The 15,271-nt window shown below is 39.2% G+C and overlaps 1 protein-coding gene across 4 annotated transcripts in view; it reads right to left on the bottom strand.

Annotated features, from left to right (window-relative positions):
* The window catches only part of LOC117413094 (actin filament-associated protein 1-like 1), a 37,640-nt gene that overhangs the window by 19,727 nt on the left and 2,642 nt on the right, over nucleotides 1-15,271 (bottom strand). For 2 of the 4 annotated variants that reach the window (XM_034908477.2, XM_034908478.2), the window contains exon 1: nucleotides 4,399-4,562. The exons of 1 other annotated variant lie outside the window; for it this stretch is intronic. In XM_034908477.2, the coding sequence (XP_034764368.2) occupies nucleotides 4,399-4,432 (34 nt within the window). In that variant the 5' untranslated portion in view covers nucleotides 4,433-4,562. Of the gene's footprint in view, nucleotides 1-4,398; nucleotides 4,564-15,271 lie in introns of those variants that run through there. One more of the 4 variants, XM_058996894.1, reaches the window with a different exon arrangement.

The raw sequence follows: 15,271 nt of genomic DNA, 5'->3' as shown, positions 1-15,271 counted from the left end.
TGGTACTAAACTCTTTAAAAAGAGACAACACTGAAAGAAGAAGAACAAATATATATATTCCAGTTTATTTGAACAGCTTATCCAGTTGGTGCATATCTTTCAATTAATCCAATTAGGCCTGGTCTTCTTTATGACTTGGGGGCACACATGTTGTTATATATATATATATATATATATATATATATATATATATATATATATATATATATATATATATATATAAACAGTCTGAAGTCTAGCCAAAGAGATATACCCTTGTGCAATGCATTAGCGAGATTATTTTGAATAAACATTGCATTGACTTTTGTTTGTCACTGGTTTCAAATTGCCATTCCTAAGATGTTCAGAAAGTCTCACATTTCAACTTTGCAGTACATGGGGCCATTCAGCTGTAGTGGTTAAAAAGGGAAATATTTCTACCAGTATAACCTAACTGCTGATGGAGAAATTGTCCTGTTGCTTATGCAAGTCTCAGTTTTCTCAGTCTAAAAGTGTGATGTGTTTGATATCGTGGAAGAGCGCAACATCACAGTGTGACATCTGAAAGTCTGCGGCTATTTGCTGACTAAGAGATTTCAAATTAAAAGCATAAGGGGCTGCAAAACTACATGTCTAAAGTTTATTTTATGCTCCCCCCTTTGTATGGGTCTGGAGCAGAAACGAGTGATTCTTTTAATACACCTTTGCTTGAAAGCACACTTTTTCCCATTTAAAGGCTATTAGTTACTGAAATGTTGGTCATGTACTTTGTGCGGGCACACCACTCACAGTGAGAATCTGTGGTACAGACACAAGCTTTTGCACGTCAAAATATGTATTCAATCCATAACTTTAAACACTAAATAATAAATGGTAAACAATAATACAGTTTGCAACTGTAGACTATGTAATTACTTCTAAATGACTTGCTTATCTTAGAAAATTACAATTTAGTTGGCAATATTCAGCTTCAGTAAGACAGCATATCCAATTTCATGGTACCAGACATGGTAACAAAAATGGACTGTTTGTTACAAACCCATCTGCTGGATAAACAGCTACTTCCATAACTAATTGGCATTTCCATTTATTACCCTAGCTGAAAACAATTTGCAAACTGCTATGCCCAGAAAAAAACGTGCAATACAAAGTAAAAACAAAAGGTAATTCTTTGATTTACTTTACGTTTGTGAATTAAGATTTAAAAAAAAATATATATATGCTTTTTGCAAAACATTATATTTGTGGATATAATACATGGCATGGGAAAGAATAACACCTAGTGCTGCATTTAGAAATACTAACAGAAACTTAAATTCAATGACAAACGTTTTGACTAGAAGTCGACTAGACGAAATGTGTCTGTCACCTAACCGCGAGCTTACAACACCTCTGTTGATAAATAAGGTAGGTTTTATCAGCTGAAGAAAAAGAAAGTCTTAAAAAGAGATAAAAACAGTTAACTTCTTGTCTGTTCCTCTGAACTTTAGACCTGCTGGAGGCCTGCTTATCTGACAGAGCTACACTGTGCAGATGAGGAGCTCTCAGTGTAGAGCAGAGATGAGGAGACTGTGTGGGTGTGTAACACACCTTTTAACACACTCTTAAAATAAAGTGTCACGAAGAAGAAGGAATAACTGGACGCCCAAGAAACACTTTAAAGTCCAGTACAAAACTCACCATTTATCCTCATGCAAGTGCACTGACCACTGCAATAGCTGCCTGGGGAGTGGGCCTCAAGAGAATAATGCTCCTGCACATATTTTTTTTCTTACTAGTTTTGTCAACTTTAAATCAGTAAATCTGTCCATTTTTATGCTGAAAGCAGGAATAACCCTAAAAACACTTAGTGGCCTGCATTACACATCATGGTGGCTGTGCCTCAGTCTGAACACATGGTGCCGAAAGACACAGAGATTGTTTGAGTTGTAAATTCTCATTATCTGGCTCTTAAGTATCTGGTGGAATTGGGTATTTCACAAGCCTTCATGCTGCAACCTTTCAGACAGACTAAAGTTGGTTTAAATGTGCCAAAGTTGTGTAAAGTTTTGAAAAATTAGAAGGGACAAAGAAATTGTCCATTTCCAAGTATCAGCCTTTTTTTTTTTTAGAGATATCTGACCTGCTTTGGACAGAGATAAAAACTCAGAAAGTATATCTTTCTTGAGCATATTCCAGACATACCACCACACTGCCCCCTCCTTCCCTGCCCACAGGCTTTTTTTTTGTTTTGTATACACTGAAGTAACTCAACCTGGACTTTTCCTGGCTCATAAAAATGTCCCATTGGGTAAATACGTGGAATATAGCCATCCTACATACTGTCTATATGGGTTTGTATTATTCGGCCTGGAGGTGTATTCCATAAAGAGGATTAATAACAAAGATGTATTTTGTCTGTCAGCAAACTGTGGTTGCATGCATTGGTAACACATTGCTCATGAAGATCTTTTCCATATGTGAGGAGAAATTGAACAGGGGGATTAAAAAGAGACCTTATAAGATTGGATTTTAATAAAGGAACACCTGAATTTCAAGCTTTCCCGGGCCAAAAACGATCTTCCGGGGTTTGCACATCATAAAGTGAAGAACAACCAGCTGAGCAAGCTTGCTCACACAGACAGGGCCTCACAGCACCAGGAGCACGGTGGGTGTGCACCCCAGTCACAGGGTTAACTACGTGTATGGCTTTATTAGCCTTAGCTCCGGTGACTAATGCAGTACAGCAGCAGGTTGTGCTGTAACATACAGAAAGCTATTAGTGGGAGAGCACCTCAGAGATTTCAGTCATGCTGATAAGTGATAAGTGTCAGTGGACTGAATCTATAAAAAACAGATCCTTATCCCTGGTAACCTTTGCTACACACCTTCACCAGAGGCCCCAAGTAATATCCCTACACACCTCAAGGAGAACTGAGGGGGAAATTAGGGCCCATAATGTTTAAAAAAAAACATGATAAATTTGAGGGTCTCATCTAAATTTTGACTGGACTGTCAGACACATTTCTGTAAGGGATTATAAGCTGCCAGAATCAGGCCCCAACAGAGATGCCTGGAAGACAAAATACCCTAGCGCTAAGTTGGGTGGTCTGTGTGGAAGACTCACTAGCAGGCCTGCCCCCCCTATGGACACATGATTAGCTTCAGCCTCCACTGCTGTCAGCTCTTTTTCTTTTGTATTTGTTTTTTTGCAACACAGCAAGAATAGTTGTTTTCTTTAAATCAAAAAGCAGCCCAATCCTTGACAACAGAAAAATAATAACATGTCTACTGAAAGACAAAGCCCTGCTTTTGAAAGGGTCACTAGTGAGGTGGTGGTGTTGAGTTACATTACCCCCTTTAACGTTTGAAATATCTTAAAACAAATGTACACATGACATCACTTAACTGATTTATGGAACTTAACTTGCATCCCTAAACTTTTAAGCACAAGGGATTACTGGAATCCCAAAACATGAGTCTAAACTTATAAAACCAGGACAAAACTAGCATTGCTAGTATGTATACTGTAATGCTCTTTAGCCATTTTTAACATTGTAGCAATATTTAATAGATTATACAGTAGGTACTAACGAAGCAAGGAGCTCCTTGCCTAAACGGTTCTGCCAATATTGTGTATCTGCTGTAGAAACACAGGCTAAAGAAATATCAGACACCTTGTGAAGGTTTTCAAGCAGCACCTCCATCTCAAAATAAAAGTTTGGTGCATTTTATTGTTAATCCTCGTCAGCAGAATGTTTAAAATGAGGCATTACAAAACATTCAAAATGATTAATTACAAACCTAAAAAATAACTACTATTCACTTTTCAAAACGGTTAGCAAGTACGTTCTTTTGGTTGAAATTTAACCGGCTTTAGTTACTTTTTCACAAGTAGGCGTGGAATCTGTTAAATCACTGAATGACAAAGCTTTCACTGTCAGGATTATTCAGAGTGCCTCACACTTACACAAGACGACAGCAGTGCGATGCACAGGCAATGTGTTTTTAGAGTGTGTGCTATTACCAACAGCTCCGAACACAACAAGGAAGACAGCAGGGGGAATTAAAGACAAATAACAAAAGAGAAAAATCAACCACAGTACTTCAGCTTTTCCTTTCTGCCTTTACCTTACCAGATGTTTAGGATTCTGAATAATGTATTGACAAAGTCTTCAAAGTATGCACATAAGAAAACAACTGCTCTATAATGCGATCATAAATAAACCACCAATGAAACTACAAAGTTCTTGCAGTAATGTGTCTCACTGTCCATCCTGCAATGAATAAGGATGAGCAATGAGCATCATACCTCTCATAAAAATGTACAGCACACTCTTCAGTTGTATGAATCGGATACAAACAGAGCTAGTTAGAAAAAAGTTTGCTCACACAAGTTTGCCAGTAAAACATACTGTGGTAAGTCAAACTCATACTTACCACTAACAGCTGATGTGTAAGAAAAACTGACCATTTTCCCCCCAAAAATGTGGTCACCAAAACACGCAATTTAATCCAAGCAGCCGACTGTAGTTTCTCTGCAGACAGCTGGAAGCTCACACATGGAATCCCTCCTGGCTCTCTGGTTATCAGCCTGGGTCTCACACAGCTCTTTGTACCTCCTCCTGGAGAGAATCAATGTACTGTGCTATCTCAGAATACCACCTCTGTCATGGGCTTAATTAGTGCCTCAGGTTCCATAGGCTTTCTGTTCACATGTAAAGGGACTTAGCCGAGGGGCGTGGCCTCAGCTTAGGTGTTAGTTTGCACCTTGGTGCCATGCGCTCTGCACTTTTTGTCAACACAGAGATTCCTGTTTCTATAATAAAGAATGTTAGGATACCCCCCCCCCCATTTGTAATAGAACTTTACAAATCCACTTGCAACATTTGCACCTCTTTTTTTTAAAAAAACTGAACTTTTTCAAAACCAAATATCCCATTGATTTTACGAAAATACCCAGGATGCTGGTGACATTAAAAAAAAAAAGTGTAATTATTTTAAATCATAAATGAGCTGATATGCCTCTTAAATGGTTAGGAACATTTTAGGCTGCGAGACTACCTTAAGGTTCAGTTAGTAATACAGCAATACACTTTAGAATATTTCAGTATTTTAAATATTTTTCTTTAATCGGACATTTACATTTATGTCAAAATGTAGTCTTTATTTGCCATATTTGTGTGATTTTTTCTACAGATAAATACGAAAATGTAACTCCAAAACAAATTAACAAAATGCAGAAAGTGCTTCATGTATAGAACTGCATGGAGACGGACTAATATGTGGACAGGGATGAGGGAAAACATGAAGTAATGGAAAGAAGGTTTAAAAAGGAAAGAACTGAAAACCATCAAACCACAGCTTTCATTTCTGCAGTGAGCGAGTAGTGACTCATGTCCAGAGACACGCGTACAGTCGTTCTCACAGCAGTCTTGTGCAGGTGGACTGTGAAACTGAGCCCTTGAGTCTTAGGTTTGAACACCGCCCCCCACACTGCTGGTACAACAGCATGACTCTGTGTGCAGACAAGAACTGTTTTACTGCAAGAACATTACAGTATCACACTTTTAAATGCCATTTGTGGTTGATAAAATAACTAGGCTTGTTTGTATGCCTCGCAGAGCTCATAATGCGCTAAATGAATTTGCTTTTGCAATCCTATGGAATGCGGAACTGTGTCAGGGTGGCCCGAGTGGTCACGATCAGGCAGGAAACACACAACCGATTCATTCCATTTGAAGCACAGGATGCTGCACATTATTATTAAAGTTAATTCAAATAAAACAAAAGAAAGAGCACAAGCCCCCTTACCGCAGGCTTTTTAAAGAAAATAAACACTTTACTAGCAAAGTCTAAACGCATACAAGCATCTATGCCCTTTTATAATCCAATGCCTTTTGCAGGTGGATTGATTAATCCTTAATTGATTAATTGTATTGCCAATCAAAGGCTCCAGTTTCCTCCATTCCAGCCACATTCTCACATGGCTTGAATGGAGGGAGTCAGGGATACATTTTCCTGCAGGGAACCCCATCCCTGTGGAATTAAACCAAATCTACTGATCATGTGACCGGAGAACCTCACCCTGCCACACCAACCCCTTCCAACTGTCTCGTCCTTGATGTGGGGCAAACGTTTACGTTCACTTTGAAAACAAAGTTTAAAACATTCTGCTTATAAACACTGTGTTTTATTTCCTGAAACTTTTGTCTCTTATTCATTTTATTATTTTATATTAAATAACTTTTCATAGCATCAGTTTGGGTGCACATATTTTTGCAATTATATATGACCACAACAGAATGTTCCAGTGTGTAGAGACTTTTTTTTATAATAAATAAAACCCTCCACTTTTTCTATTGAAACAACAAAGCAAACAGTAACATTGCAGCTATGCCAACCTGCTGGATTCTAACCCTCCAAGTCATATAAAAGCCTGACCCTTTAACCCATGAAGCATGCCTCAGAATGCTTTTCTTTTTCATGGTTGTTGATGGATTTATGTTATTGAGGAAACACAACTGCATCTTCTTTAAAATGCATCACCCTTCCGTTTCCAGAAACAGGTCAGGGCAACTGCTTTGCAGACTCGCCTGGGAGCTGAAATGGCTTTTTCAAAGCTAAGCTCGGTCAGTATAAAAGTCTCTCTTAGGATGAGCTACAGAGCTATATCAACAGGCCTCAGTTCATCTTGTGTGGGAATAAGGACGAGAGCACCATGTTTTAACCATGTCTTTATTGTGCATTAGTTTGTAAACGTGTAAACACTTTCTTTTAAGTAGCATTAATACAGTGTAATGCAGTGACAAAGGGCTCTGCTTTCAACAGTACTAATTAAGTGAGATCAAAAGTGATGTTACAGTTGTATTTGCAATGTATACCGTTTGTTTCAGAGTCCTTTTAAAGCAATACTACTTCATACAGTTCGGACAGCAATTGCATCCCCACGTTGTTAGTTCAACTTTAATTTCCAGATTTCAATGGGCCTCTTTGCTTTGCTATCAACATCAATGCTGAGAAGACATTCCTCTGTTGTTTTTAACTTTTGCAAATCCTACAAAACCAATATGATTGGATTTGCTGGCACTTCCGCCAATGATGTCATCGGGTGCAACGCCACAACACTGGATCGTAGGTCAAATTTCCATTCATTATTTATTTTAAAAGAACAAAGCTCAAAACAAAGCAGTGCTGTGTAAAATGGAGTTTGTTATTACAGTGTGATTGAAACAGAGTTACCTTCATTTTGAATTCAAAATATATTGTATTGTGTTCAATATGGACCCTGCAATTGCACAGTCATTAAGGCACAATAGGAATGGATTTCAAACTATTAATGATTCATAATTCTATTGTTTGTATTTAAATACTACTTTTAGAAAGGCTATTTAAAAATGAACATCAAAAGGATGAAGTTTCACACCAGAAGGCACAAGACTAAGCAGCTCAAATTCTTTTCTATAGCTAGTGAGTTTCAATAACAGTTTAAGAAGGCCCCCCCCCCCCCCCACCGAAGCTTATTAATTTCACAGCTGGTGAGTATTGGGTGTAAAGAACATGTGTGCACTTTTAAACTTTTAGACAGGAAACAGTTCCCTTAAAAAAATGGTAGGTGAATTCATATACTCTATGGCTTAGGATGTGTTGATATTATTTTAGCACTAACCACACAATAAAATAAAACCATTCGACTAATGCAGGAAAGAGACTTCCATTGTCTTTGTTTAAACCCGCTGGCCTCGCAGAGAGGGTATTAAATAACCCCAAAGCCACTCCCTGCCGAGTCAGGCCAACATTATCACCTCAGAGTTTCCGAGTTGTCCCTGTTCCCATGGACCACCCTACACCTTGGGCTGGCCCCCTCCCTAGTAGCGAGGGTCACCCTGTCAGCTGCCAGGGCCCTGCAGTCCCTCAGGTCAGTGACGACAGCACAGGAAACACTGCCCGTGATCACCTTACAGTGTAAGTCACTAGCATGATTAAACACATCGACCTCTGACCTTCCATCTACTGTTCCCCGTTCTCACTGAACTGACCATGTTCACTTCTACACACTCCTGCCGCAGCAAAATACAATTTTCTTTTTCTTACCCTGGGATTCCTTCGCTGAGTTCTCTGTCTCTTGGGATTTGTATCTCATTATAGAAACAGGGTTGTTTCAGCTGTTTGTTTATATTAACCTCCCTTGCGGGACCAAGGGGTCACGCACTCTCCAGTTTTATAAAAATTGATACTTAATTAAAAAAGATAATTAACTTTCCCTATTCTCTTGGGATAAGCTATTTTGATTACCTTGGTAAATCTTTAAATGAGTCCTCATCCCTACCATCTATCTGAGTATTTGTGCAATAAATGAACTGGTAACTTTAAAGTTTCTGCCACTGATTCACAATTTATTCAAATGGAATCCCACTGGAATGCATACTGTATGCCTGGTGATGCTAGGTGAAGACAATGGCTGTGATGACTGTGGCAGGTGGTGAGAGGAACCGTGCACAGGAAGTAGAATGACCACACGTACTGGGTAAGTTCTTGATAGCCATTTTGGCATCTCTCCTCACTGATAAACACCCGCCGGACACAATGCACAATAAAAACAAGAAACACAAAGCAGCAGGGAACAATAACGTTTGTAACTGAACCTTTACACTCATTACGGGACAGTAAGTACAGTACAAATGGAGGGTTCTGTACAAACATAGTCTTTATTATAATAAAAAACAAAATGTTCTGACTGCGCTCCACTTGCCCGGTCAGGTCACATCTGTCTATTCTGGCATGGCCCGGGGTCAACACAGCTCCCCACAGAAGATTAAGGTGTGTTTCAGGAAAAGCAAACACTCAGTGCTCTAAGAAAAACAAGAAAGCAAATGAAAATGTTCTTTTTTTTAGACGGGTTTCCAATACACATTAACATATGTCCCGTTGAAGATTATCTATTCTTTGCTGTATCAAAAATTGTGGTTAAACATTTAATGGATTGGTTAGCTAGTGATGTGCATTCAAAGATAAGACTAACCAGAGAGTATTCATGAAATGTTAACCAAACAAAAACTCAAAATTCTATGCAGCTTTCAAGGTGGTCAGAATAACATGCCTTGGAGTACTAAGTATCTCAGCTCAGGAATGATATGAATCGTGTTTGAGCTTAGTCAGAACTGGCTGAGGGCCACAGTCTCCTGTACATGGGTAAGAAGAAAACAGGTCAGCCTGTGGATGTATAGTTTATGCAACACACCAGTTCCTTTATGGAGCTAGGGAATTCCCTTTGTGCCACATTCCCCCACGGAAGCTTTCCAGTGTGGGTAATTGCTCATCAGGGACGGAATTCGACAACCCAAACAAATTTCACTAAATCCAGACTAAAGGGGCAAAATGTGCTGACCTTTATCTGGATTCCATCCATGTTAGATACATTAATTTTGTGTCTTTGCTGTCCCACATTGTCAGACAAGAACCGAGTAGAGTTAAGATATATAGTACAGTCTAGATCTAGAAAAAGGATATAGACTACAGCTGTGTTTTCCTGTCGCCCCCGACGACAACTTCTATCAACAGGCCCTTCTGCTTCCTTTCCGTACTCTACACCAGCATCGTTTCTTAAACTGCTTTCCTAAAGACTAGGCTGCATTTCAGTCAAAACCCAAACAGAACCTTCGAAACAGTGATCCACACGTTACATAACTGTTCTGTGTGGTGACCAGACAAGTCTTAATAAGTCATGCTACTTTTAGGAGATCCTTGCTTCCTTCTACATTGACCCTTGCTGGTGGAGCTCTGGCTGTGCAGGAAGCAACACAAATTGTTACATTAAACCAGAATACACGACTGCAGTTTCTCTGCTGTATTAAATAATCATGATCCTCCTGATTAGAAAAACAGGGGCTTAATTCCAATCACTCTTGTGTTCCAGGACAAGTGAAAGAAATCAGTCAATAGTATGCAGTAACAATGTTCTGTTGCTCTATTACTTTTGTAACATACTTTAAGGGTAGTTTGTTAGTGAGCAGATGATGCCTGCAATGCTGGGTACACTGTATCTCAATGAAAACGTGCCTTATTAATCCAATATTGCTTCTGGAACTGCAGCCCTGGAATCATGTCAGCCCACCCCCCACTCCCCATTTCTATGTCTACAAGGCAAGTGGAATGTCATAAATTCATCAAGACCAACAGATCTGAATGTACAGGACACAAGGCTCATCCGCTACAAGTGTGTATGTGGCATCCTTCCTCTGCTGGGACCAGATACAACGTTAAGCAGTCATTTCCAAAGCGACAATTGCTGTTTATGACTGGAAATGACGAACCGGATCCAGCAATACAACTGGGCTGAGAAGCGCATTTCCTTAAAAGTTCATTGAGGTGCGTTTGCCAAAAGACAATCACAGTACTGCACAGTGTGCCAGAGCCTGAATGTACTAAGAGAGTCTGGGTTTAAAGACAAAGAATGACAACTGAAACAGGAGATAAAGTATTGCACAAATATCTGATTAATAATGTGTTTAAAAAATGTACATTGCTCAACATCAATTAGATTTTTTTTTTGCAAGAACTTAAAACTTAAAAAAAAATATCCCGGGAAAGCCTTTTCATGACTAAAAACTTAATTCAATTTTGCCACATAGTTTATAGATTTTCCACGGTCTTTGAGACAAGAGGGTTCTGAGCTGTTGTACACCTGCTCGTCCGCTTACCAGCTTTGATGTTGATTTGTGTTTCTACAAAGGAGGGGCTGCCCTTTGAAGTTCCTTTCTGTTTCAAGGTCCTGAGACCCACACCACCACACATGAGGCTTCAAAAGCTGTTGTTACTTGAAAGAATGACGTTAGTTTAGCTAATCAAATGTTTCCACATTATTACTGCAGTTATTAATAGCACTAGTATGCATGGGGAACACGAGGCACATAGCAGCTTGCACACTGTGAAGGTGCTCCAAGCCGTTTTCACAATGGGGTTATACAGTAAGCAAGCACAATTACAGGTATCTAACTACTCTTGAACACAGTGTTAAATGTGGTCTTTACTATCCATATGTAGTGTAGAAGTCCCTTATTAGTAAAGTTCAACAAAGTTCAGCAAACCCTTTTTATTTTGATCTGCACTAGGGGAGAACAAAACAGACAAATTAGATTGGAAATGAATCTTTCCAGCCCTGATAAAATCCCATTTAAGATCAATGATCCGCTCTGTACTCTTCCATTACTGCCTCTTTGATTTCCACTCCCAACTTTATGAAAGAAGTGACTCAAGGCGCTTAAACAATGAGGGTCTTCAGCCTTCAGTCATTTCTCATCTAGCATATCTTAAAACTAGTCAGAGTGCTGTATGATTTCATTGGGCAGCTATGTGTCGGAGCAGCGTTGATTTTTTGCAAGTGAATTCCAGTCTTCGGGATACAGTCAGTGATTTGTACAAAGCTTTCTCCATTGTTGTGTGATTAAGAGTAGCTGCTTTGTCCAGATTCATGAATTATATTTTTAGAACACTACTGCTGCCTCCTAATATTTAATGAGCCAGTAAGCAATTGTATTAAGCTTATTGTGAAGCGACACAGTATCAAGGGACAGTTTGATTTTAGAGAGGATTAGAAGTTTATTCTTGTTTTTTTAAAGCACTGTTAAACTTTAAGATATCGCTTATAAAAAAACTATCTTTAAAAAAGTTTGGTGAATAGGGCCCACTAAAATACCGCCACACCACCACCACTAGAAATGTCTAAAGAAAATGTTCTCACTTATCTTTTCATAGCGGGACCATAGACCAAACAGCGGAACACACTACCATAAGTCAGTGGCAGGCCACACTGCTGCCGTCGCTTACATTTGAGAAATTCGATCCGACAGGTTTAGGCCTTGTAAAATAAACACTCATGCTGTTTTTTTTAGCTGCCGGTGTTTCGCTATGCTAACATTAAATAAGCACGTTGATGTGTTACTATTTCAGTCACATGTCAGTACATTCACTGGGGGATAAACGGCGGGCTAACAGTGGAGGCTGAAGGGAATAAAATGCTAACTTTAAAAACTAGAAATAAACAAACCATCAATGTAAGGGCTTCCGTCTACACCTATGGTGTTTTGTTACAGCTGTGTAACATTAACGGTTTGTTTTTCCTTTTAGAAGAAAACATTGCAGACTTTGCACAGGATCAAAAGCACACGCCTGATAAAAAAAAAGAGTTTAGGTCTTGCAAGACTATTACAGGGCTGAGCCACAAGAATATTTCCCAGTTCTCCAAGGTCAGCCACTAGTTCCCAAAAGACTGGGATTAGCACAGCCCTCAGAATGAGATGTGTATCTACCCCCTCTACCGCATTACAATTATTTTCTTAAAAAAAAACTAAAAAGTGCAACATAGACCACAATATACCATATTTTGCATGAATATCTATCTGATAAGGATAAGGAAACAAGTTGTCAATTGTCTTGGTTAGAAATGATAGAACTATTAAAATGTTTTATTTAAATAAGTGATACACAGGCCTTTTATACATTCCGTTGCTTGAGACTTGCACTTCACACTAGACCTGTCTTGCCAATTGCAGCATTTATTAACATATGTGTAGGCGGAATAAAAAACAAATATGTAGAATACTTTAAAGTTATTTGTGCCTTGCTAATGGTTTCCATTTATTGAATGTTAACAAACCACACGATTTTCAGAAAGAACTATAAATGTAAGCTTGTGATGTATTGGATCTGTCTCACTGGACATCTATTCTCCAAGCAATTCCCTCCCCCACCAAATAATGTTTTGTTATTTATTTGGACAATGTTTGTAGGGAGTATAAAAGGGTATTGCCTCTGCTCCAACAAGCACAATATAATATGTGGTTGTTTCCAAATTCAGGTTTTTCTTGGTTACCATCAGGTTTTAGGAAGGAAATATAGTCATCCTGGAGAACAATGGAGAAGGAACAATACGGGATTATCCTGGCATGGGGTCAGGCATTTTCTGGTGATGCTGTTTCCTTTGCATTTTCCACCAATCAGATAACAGATGTGGGGAGAACCTTCATGCACCTCTTTGAAGCGCTTTCCAATTCCACACTCTCATTCGTTCATTGGTACCCCATGCCATACCCACAGCCCAGTCAGCAATAAAGGCAGGTTTAACTCTTTAACCACCAACATATTTCTGCAGGTTTTAGACAAATCTCATCATTCCAGTCCACAAATGGTAATTAGTGTCTGTCTGGAAACAAGCAACAATAGTCAATAAATGTTATAAATCAGCACCATTTTTTCAACAGAAATTATTTTAGTGGCAGATGGTTCCTGAATGCAGGGAACAGAGTTGATAACCCTTCCTTAAGTAATCTGAATTCATTTTACTCTAGAACTTGTTGGACAAATAGACCTTGCATCACTATTAGGGTGCTTTTATTTTGAGAATAAGACTGGATTAAAATAGATTAAACCTTGTGAGGCATCGACAAACAACCCAATGTTAATTTCAGGCTAATGAGTTGAATCGGAGGGTGTTTATTATAATAATGTAAATATAAGGGGGGGGGGGGGATATTTATCTAAACCTAATTAATTTCCTATTCCTTTGTACTCCTAAAAATACATTTCAGTTGCTAAAAAAACCTCACAAACATTTGTTAGACTGATTATTTTTTCCTGTTGTTCGTACAAATAGAACGGACGGACCTAGATTGTTTCCAGGATGGGAGCAGAAGAGGAAGTTTTTCTTTCAGCAATAAACAGTGTCCTTCACCTGCCGCATTGGAGGGAAACATCTACGTGAATGTGGCCTCAGAGGAAGGAGCCGAAGGGGATCTGGATAATCTAAAGAACACACATGTGTCTGTGTAGAGTCCCCAGGAGGTACAGCAGCAAGGCTAGGAATCCCTGAGAGGGGGAATAATACTCTCTTTGCACAGCCCCACCCTGGAAACTCATACAACTCGGGAAAACTGCAGTGGAAACTCCAATGGTTCCTCATGCTGGACAGTATTTCTGTGTAGTTTGAAACCCAGTCCACTAGAAAGTATGTTAGTGGTCAAGGGCAATATGTTCCCCCTTTTCCCCCCAAAGGTAATATAAATCGAGTGAACTGTGAAACTGCAGGAGTGTGATTTGTTTGGGTTAATTATACAAACCAAATACCTCAAATCAGTGAAATTAAACCCAGGAGGTTTTTTTTTATAATGCGTGAAATCGTCTGATCTACATCAAATCATTTTAACATCATTTATAGCTCTTGTCCGTGACAGAGATAGCCAGAGATATGACAGATGTCACTTTCAGCGGGTGAAATTCCATGCCTATCTTTAGAGATGGTCACTTCTGATATCTATGAAATCCAGCTTTGAAGATAAAATATCAACATTTGTTCCCCTTCGCGTACCAGTTAGATGTGCCTTCATCCCAAAAGTGTTTCATTATTGAAACAAAGCACTCCTATTAACCACACATTGGACATCGCTGGAAATGAATGTTACTTTTGGTTTCCCTCCCCTTGTCAACAGTACACACATCTGTTTGATGTAATGTTTATGGCAGCTAAATCTTGTCAACAGACTTGAGTTAAAACTGAAGGCATGCTAATGCCTGTGTGTGTTTCTGTGTACAGGAAGGACGTGGGATCTTGACATCACAAACCTCTCCAAATTACACAAGTACATCAGTAAAACAGGTATGTTCGTAGATTATCATGACCTACTGCAGCCACAGTATGAACATGTTCAAACTGAAGTGTGACATACAGGTAGTGACCAACAGAAAGACAATTCGGATACCTTGTGCTGATGAATGTATTAACCAAGTTTCATCACATGGTTCTCTACATATCTGTACAATTATAAAGCAGGGGTGTCCAATCACAGTACTGAAGAACCATTCCACTCCAGGTTTAACAGGTACAGTGATATAACGAACTACTTCAGGTCTGGATGGAGGTTTAATTGGTTCAATTAGATGATTTAGAACAGGGTTGGAACAAAGACCAGGAGTGGGAGGGCCAACTCTGGTCACCCCTGTTCTAAAGTGTGACACGTGTGCATTCACTATGTCCCCATTGCTGGGGATATGCATATGTGGTGCCTTCCTTAAGGAGTAGAAGAAACAGAGTCTTTAAAGTCCTAATGAAATACCAAGGGGTTTAGAGATGCCATCCTTATACAGTCAGAATTCATGTAATATAAACAGTGTTGTGTATAAGAACGGAGTCCAGCTATCAGTCGTGTATTTATAAATTTATAAGGGCAGCAGTGTCGAGTAGTGGTTAGGGCTCTGGACTCTTGACTGGAGGGTTGTGGGTTCAATCCCCAGTGGGGGACACTGCTGTTATACCCTTGAG

This window comes from Acipenser ruthenus, chromosome 23, assembly GCF_902713425.1.
Source record: "Acipenser ruthenus chromosome 23, fAciRut3.2 maternal haplotype, whole genome shotgun sequence".
Lineage (NCBI taxonomy): Eukaryota > Metazoa > Chordata > Actinopteri > Acipenseriformes > Acipenseridae > Acipenser > Acipenser ruthenus.
Note: the sequence above shows the minus strand (reverse complement) of the source record. Positions and strands in the feature narration are given on the sequence as shown.